This window comes from Fukomys damarensis, unplaced genomic scaffold, assembly GCF_012274545.1.
Source record: "Fukomys damarensis isolate Sample0158 unplaced genomic scaffold, DMR_v1.0_HiC HiC_scaffold_7, whole genome shotgun sequence".
NCBI lineage: Eukaryota > Metazoa > Chordata > Mammalia > Rodentia > Bathyergidae > Fukomys > Fukomys damarensis.
The window spans coordinates 42,688,463-42,696,146 of NW_022900919.1; the positions used below are offsets into that span (position 1 = coordinate 42,688,463).

Here is a 7,684-nt window from a genome sequence, read left to right on the forward strand (position 1 = left end):
TTTTTGGTACTGGGGATTGAACTCCGGTCCTTGCACTTGCAAGGCAGGCGCTGAAACCACTAAGCTAAATCCCCAGCCCCTCTTCTCCTTTTTTAATCTTCCTGATTTCACCTGTCTTCCACCTGACAAATGAGGAAACTTTATGTTAGTCATTTTTCATTTTTTATTATTGCAAAACATTTATGGATATATTTTAAACATACATAACGACAATGCTCCTCATAGGGAATTTGCATTTCCCCTTTCTCCTCTTATGCCCCCTCCCTTCCCTATGTGCAAAAGCTTTGTTTCCATCTTTTCCTTCTATTTTCTTTTTTTCTTGTACCTTCTTCCTTTCTTACTCTCTTTTCCCTTTATTCCCTTCCCATTTGAACATTTTCTTCCCACTTCTCAATATCTATTATGCAACTTTATGTACATGCAAAAGGAATTTCAGAATTCAGGATGTCATTGTCACCTCTTTCTATTAACATTTTCATCAGTGTCCTAGTGGTAACCTACTAAGACTCTAATGGGTGTGAGAGAGAATCGGGGTCCTCGTATGGGGTTATTGGTTTACAATGTCAGGAGTGACTCTTGGGACACTAGAGAGTAAATTGTTACAGTGCACCTGAGGATCAGGCAGATCCCAGGAGCACCCAGCATAGAGTCTGCATGGAGGACACATGGAAAATAGAAGTTGCTGTCTCTTTTCCTTTGCTTACTCCCCTCCTCATGCCATCCTCTGTCCTTTCCTTCCCTGTCTTCTCTCCTTCATCTTAGAGGTCACTGGTAAGGAAAGGAATCTTTGGAGTCATGTGATTCTGGGACCAGACCCACTGTGCTCCTTTGGAGGAGTTGGATGCTAGTCCAGGGAGCTGAGTCCCATTTCTTGGTTCCTGTTCCCTTTGTGCAGATGGCAGTCATTCCTCATGTACTGGCGGAGCCTGAGCTGCATGAGAGGCTCTGCTAGGCCCTGAGGATGCATGGAGAAATACAGGGTGGGTCTTACTCTTGAGGTGGCTTTAGAGCCAGGGAAGAACCTACAGCGTGGGAAGATCTGAGAGGATCCAGTAGCACAAGAAAGGGCAGTGGGTGGCTTCCAGGATGTGTGTGGAGAATATCCTGAGCCTGGAGAATATTCTGCAGAGGACATTCTCTGCAGAAGGTACAGCAGGCCAACAGCAGCAGTGTATGCAGGAAAGGACCAACTTAATATTGCTGGACTTTGCAGGACAAGACTGAGGGTAAAGGGGAGGCTGGACTGGCTAGGCAAGTACCTTTTGACTATCCCAGAAGGTAGCTGAAGTGTGGGTCAGGTTTTTACCCATGCAGTAGCAGGGGCAGCTTCAGGAAAAGATGGTGAGGAGACCAAAGGGGAGAGATCCAGGAGAAAGATGCACAGGTGGCCTGGATTATGAGACAAACATAATGGAGAGGGGCTGGGATGAAGAAAAATTTCCCAGGCAAACTGGTACCTTTGAGATCCCCCAGGACGTGGTGGTTAGGAATGGAGAAGTGGCCACAAGGAGGACAGGCAAGTATAGCACCCACCACTTCCAGTGTGTGTGTGTGGGAGAAGCTATCTCAGGCAAAGGCTGCAGGGAAGGAAGAGCAAGGAGGTGAAGTGAGCCTGCCCAAGAGGTCAGGGTGGCATAGGAGGGGACGACTGTGAGGTCAGGAGGGGATGCAGACAGACCCCAGTTGCCCCCATCCCCGGTGGCCTCCATCACCTGACTCCCTGAGCCAGGTACATGGGGCTGCTTTTTGGGTTCCTTTTTCTTGTCTCATTTCACCCATTTCCTGCACTTTAGTCAGTATGAGTTTGTGCCTTTCCCTTGTTTTGGCAGGGGAAGTGTACCTTGCTGGGAGACCAGGAGGAAGGGTCCAGATACCAGATGCTTTTGAGCAGTCAAGAAAGCACCAAAGATTTAGTCAGAGGAGGCAGAGAGCCTTGCCAGGTGCCCCTGGTGCCCTGCCCCTCTTCTCCCTGAGCAGGTGGAGCAGGCTAGGGAGAGAGAAGTCAGATTGTGCAGCCTCTCACACAGGGGGACCCTGGATCTTCCTAATCCTGGCCTGTTCTGCTTTACCAGGGCAACCTGGGTGCGACTCAGGCCCCAAGTGCGCCTCCTGCAAAAGAGTGTTTTCTTCCTACTGCAAAAAGGAACCCATGTACCAGCTGCCCTGTGGCCACCTCCTTTGCCGACCCTGCCTGGGTGAGAAGCAGCGCTCCCTGCCCATGACCTGCACGGCCTGCCAGCGGCCCTTCACCAGCCAGGATGTGCTGCGGGTGCACTTCTGAGTGACTAGCCTCAGCCAGACACAGCCACTGCTGGAAGGCACCAAGGGGGAAGGATGGGGTCATAGCTCTCCTGTGGTCTGGCCAGTGAGAGCTGCCTGTTCTCTTTCTGGTCATTGTCACCTCACAGTGCAGCACAGGGATTGGGGGGCGGCTCACTTCTGCTCAGGTGGCCACAAGATAAAGCCATAGACTGGGCTGGGAGGGTTGGAGAAATAGCCCTGCCTTCCTGAACCTCTCTGCTATGCTCCTGCCAGCTCCTGCCCAGAGTGGGCACCCCTGCTGAAGGCATCCCATGCACACCTGCTCCCAACAAGGCCTGCCGAGTGGGCCACAGTGGACTGCTCAGGGTCACCCAGAAGTGAACCACACGGGGCTTGGGGCACATGACTCAGCCCCTACCCCCAGCTGGCCAACACTTGGAGCCTTAATATAATGATGGTTGATGTCCTCCTTGGTAAGCACCTGTGTCATCATACTCCTGTCCCCATGTGTCTACTAAGTGACTGTCACAGGGCAGTCATGAGCAGTCACAGGCTGATTCTTGTCAACAGCCTGAAAGGATAAAAGTGTTCAGTGTGCCCCATGTTGTGAGGGCCGCAGGTCAGGGTTTACAGTAGGCATTGCCAGGGGGGCTGTGTAGTCTCCCTCTGCCAGGTACCAGTGCAGCACTGTCATGCGGAAAACACCTGTGCAGCATGTGGCTCATTTCAGGAAAAGTATGTGTTTATAGGCTGCCTTTTTATCTATTCACAGTTTAGCTTTATGGAGTCCCAAAGGGAAATATGTATTCCTGCAACTTTGCTTACCATACCATATAGATTCTAATCACCCCAAGATTCAGTGAAAAACTACACCCCGCTGTTCTGTGCACTTCTGAGCACACTGGGGTAGAAGCAGCCTGATGTGCTCCTGCTTTGTCCTTGTGCAAGCCTGGTAGACAGGCCATTCCTTGTCCCCTCGGGCCACCCAGGGTTGAGATCTGCAGTTGTGTTCAGGGAATCTGCATTGGTCAGAGTTCTCAGAGGAGAACCCTGGCGCCTGGCACCTCACATGACCCCTCAGGGTCTGCACAGACAGCGCAGCAGGCCCCGTGGGCTTTCAGCTCTGTTCCAGGGTGGGGGCTGCTATCCCTCTTCTCTGTTCTTGGGAAGCGCCAGGACACACTGCTGCACCTTAGCCTGATCTCCCACCCCAGCAGCTCAGTCCTCAGGGCTCTCTCAGAGCTTGGGAGCCTTTCTCTTGGCAGTGTCCTGTCTGCCTTGCCCTGGAAGCTGTCTGTGGGGTCAGCATCAGCCCAGAGTGCCCAGATGAGGGCAAAGCCATCTCCCTGCAGGTGCAGGTGCTGGAGGTGCTGCAGAGTCTGGGGACCTGCATTTGTGATGAGTTTCTGCTCCCCAGCCAGCTGATGGAAAACCAGGCATAGTAACCACTGAATGGGCAGGAGGACCTGCCCTGGACCAGGTTGAACCCCTGCCAACACCCTTGGAGATGCATCCATTTTTAAATTTTACAGATTTCCCTAAAAGGAAGCGCTCCTTTCACCACCTTTGTCATGAACATGATGAGCACCACTGGGCTCCATTTCTCTCCTCCAGAAAATGGGAATAAAATTTCTTTTGCTGCTATCTGGCCCTGAGGGTTATTTATTTTTCATCAGAGCCTGGGGCTCTTTTTCATCAGAGCTGCTTTTTCATCAAAGCAGCTTCCCAGTAAATACACGGAGCTCAACTCCACTGACTGAGAAGATTCAGGGCCCTTTGGCCTTGCCTCACATCCCTGCCCATCCTCTGACTGCAGGGGGCTTGTGTCTTCTGGTGTCTCTGACTCAATGGGGCATGAAGCACAGAGCTCAGAGCTGGTGGGGGGCCTCTGTAGGCAGGATGTAGGACAGCTTCGTGAGGCTGGGGTCCTGGGCAGCTTCTCCACATCTCCATCCCTGAGGTGCACAGGTGAGGTGCAGTGGGCTACAGTATGGGCCCAAAGTCTCCAGTCCTTGGCTGCTCCCTGTCCTCACTTGCAGAGGCTGGGCAATGCCAGCTACCATTGCTTACAGTTGCCCCTCCAGCCTGTGAGCTGGCAGAAGGGTGGCTCTGTCAAAATTAGCCCCAAAGATAGAAGTAGAAGAACCAGATGGCCAGAAAGAAGAGGAACAGCTGCTCAATGCTCACAGAGAATCCCGTCTCCCTGCAGCCAGGTAGCTGTGCCCCGTAGCCCCTGGGTGCTGGGGCTGAGTAGGCTCCTCTAGCCCCACACCTGTTCTGCTTCCTCCTATAGGTCTCCAGCTTGAGGCCACTCAGCTGCTGGGTACCTTTCCATTCCCCAGGAAATGCTGGAAGTAGGTCTGTAGACAAAGAGACTTGCCCCTGCTGCTCAACCTCCTCCGGTGGCATTGTGATGCTGGCCTAATTGCCATTGTGATGGCCACCACCGGGGTGGGGTGGGGCTGCTGCAGGCTGGGCCCCTCCACAGAGCCCCCCCCAGGACAACGTAAACCAGCTCCCTGCCTCGGCCTGCTACCTGGCCCCTCTCCCAGACTACCTGCTCACACAGCATCTTCCCTCCATTCTGGGCAGGGGAGGGGCTAGGCTAGGAATTGGCCAAAGCTGTGCCGTCCAGTGTAGTATCTTCTAGCCATGTGTGGTTCTTGATTTAAAAGCAAATATAATTTAAGATTCAGTTCCTAGTCCTGCCAGCCACATTTCTACAGTAGTCATATGTGGGTGTGTATTGGACCATGGAGACAACAACCGGTTTCCCTGCAGAAAGTTCCACTGACCAGTGCTAGATCAAATAGGAGCTTGGTAAGACTCCCTGGGAGCTGCTCACTGCTGTGAGCCTGCCCGTGGGACAAGAGAGAAGGCTCTACTTGGAAAGAGTGGCATAATGTATGAGGTTTTTCTTGGGAGTGGGGTAGATGAATTTGAACCTCATTCCCCCAGCCTTGGGTGGCACCCTTGACCTACACTCCTGTACCAAGAGCTCCCCAGAGTGGCTCTGCCTGCCACTCTTTTAGTTTGGCACCAGGGATCAAACTCAGGCACTTGTGAGGCAGGTGGTGGAACCACTGAGCTAAATCCCCGGCCCCCTGCCTGCCACTATTGATGACCCAGAAGGTGACATAATTTCCCACTGGCACAGAGATGAGAAGATGAAGGAGGAACAAAGCCTTGGGATGGTGGGCAAGTTTTTTCCATGAAGGTTGCACTAATAACAAGATGATGTTTCAGCAGAGCAAGCAGCTCAGTGCTACAGCCAAGTGGTACAGCTCTGAGGCACAGCTGAACTTTACAGCTCAGTGTGGCATCTCTGGGTCACAGCTCTCATAATTTGAAGGCTCTGATGGTCAGTTAAGAGGTGGAGAAAAATTCTATTAGGCTAGCAAGCCCTGGTGGGCTCAGAGGAGTCTGAGCACTCTACCAGAAATGACAGCCTCCTTACATAGGGATCTACTTTCAGGGTAGGCAAGCATGCTCAATGAGTGTGGGGCAGAGTTACAGAACATTCCTGAAACACATGCCTTGTGAGCATGCTCACTGAAGTGGGCAGAATTACAGAACGTTTCTGAGAGGGGGTGAAGCTTAACCTTCTTGTGAGGGAGCAGAGTTTGACAGAACAGTACTGAAAGTTCACACGGTTCAAACAACCACAAACCATTTTCATACACTGGGCAGGAGCCCAGCAGCAAAAAGTTGACTGACCTGGAGTCACTATATAGCCCAGGCTGGTCTCGAACTCACAGTGATCCTCCTGCTTCAGCCTCCCAAGTGCTGGGATTACAGGCATGAGCCACCACGCCTGGCATGTATCTGTCTTAATGTATAGCACTTCTCAGTGGCACCACCTGTATCCACTGCTCAAATATTTGGTGTTTTCCCTTCCAATATTCCTCTATTAGGAAAAAAGGGGGCTTTTGTTGGTGTTTGGGGGACATTGTTTTTGCTGTGCTGGGGATCAAATCCAGGGCCTCACATGCTAGGCATCCTGGGGGAAGGGACACAAAAAAACAGCTTTTTGCAGATGGGGAGAAATAACCCAACACAGAGCAGTGAAACAATTACTGTAAAAACCCAAAACCAGGCCTGAGTATATATGGAAACTTAAGATATTATAAAAGCCAGTATCACGAATTAACAGTATAAATGGGCCTTTAAGCACTGGAATCACTAGGAACAATTTGATACTAAGAAGTAGAGGAAAACAGCCAGGCATGGTGGTGCATTTGTGTAATCCCTGCATTCTGGGAAGCTGAGGTATGAGGATCTGAGCCCGGCTTGGGCAATTTAGTGACTTTGCACAACCTTGTCTCAAAAAAAATTTAAAAATACTTGGGGATATATCTCTCTAAAGGCCTTGCATTCAATCCCCAACACTGGGGTGGATGGTGGCTACAGTAAGAGAAAAATTCAACAAAATTTTCATTAAAATATAAGCATAAAACTGGAAAAATAATTTTAATTTATATTACAATAATGTCCATAGTATACATCTTATAAAAATAAGACATTTATAAAGAAATTCAGATGGCTTTTTGGCAGAACTTCAGACTCAGCTACACAGCTCTTTTTTAAAATTTTATTTTGAGACAGTCTTACTAAATTACCCTGGCTGACCTTGAATTTATGATCCTCCTACTTTAGTCTCTAGAATAACTGGTATTACAATGGTGTGCACCATTGTGCCTGGCCATGAATGGCTTTAAAGATATAAACAATGCTTCACTTTGCTCATAATATAGTGAAATTAAAAAGAACCTCAAAATACATTTTCTTGCTTAACAGACTGTCAAAAATCCCAATGTTTGGCCACAGCCTGTTGGTGAGGCTGTGTTAACAGCTCCTGTCATACCCTAATATACAAGTATCCGTTGGTTCACTACCCAACTTCTAGGATTTCAGTCCCAGCATCCTCTGGAAAGATGTTAAAGAATTACTGCCTCAGGGTGTGCTGACACACCTGGAGCCCCAGGACTCTGGAGGCTGTGGCAGGAAGATCACTTGAGGCCAGAAATTTTAAGCCAAACCCAAGGAACAGACAAATAGGCAGAGACCCTGTCTTTAAAGTAAAAAGAAAAAAAATTCCTGCTCTACCAGCAAGCAGGTTGGGCTGCCAGGGCTGGTCCTTGGAGGGCCCAGGAGTCATCAGCTCGCACAGAGAGGCCTGCTGTATCTAGCCCGTGGGCCCAGGAACAAATGAATTACACATACATGATTTTGCATGTGTTATCCAGGAGGTCATGGACACCTGGAAGGCCAAGCATGTTAAACATGCTTGCATTCAAAAGCTGTGTGTGATGGTGTAATCCTAGCACTTGGCTGAAGCAGGAGGATTGCTGTGAGGTCAAGGCCAGCCTGAGCTACTGTAGCAAGACCCTGTCTCAAAAAAAGGCTGCCAGGGGTATGGGGG

At 50.1% G+C, this 7,684-nt stretch overlaps 1 protein-coding gene across 3 annotated transcripts in view; it reads left to right on the plus strand.

The window, feature by feature from the left end:
• The window catches only part of Ubox5 (U-box domain containing 5), a 39,224-nt gene extending 32,682 nt beyond the window's left edge, over positions 1-6,542 (plus strand). For all 3 annotated transcript variants that reach the window (XM_033761218.1, XM_010611008.3, XM_033761219.1), the window contains one exon: positions 2,073-6,542. In XM_033761218.1, coding sequence (XP_033617109.1) covers positions 2,073-2,281 — 209 coding nt within the window. In that variant the 3' untranslated portion in view covers positions 2,282-6,542. The remainder of the gene's footprint in view (positions 1-2,072) is intronic.
• The last annotated feature ends 1,142 nt before the right edge of the window (positions 6,543-7,684 follow it).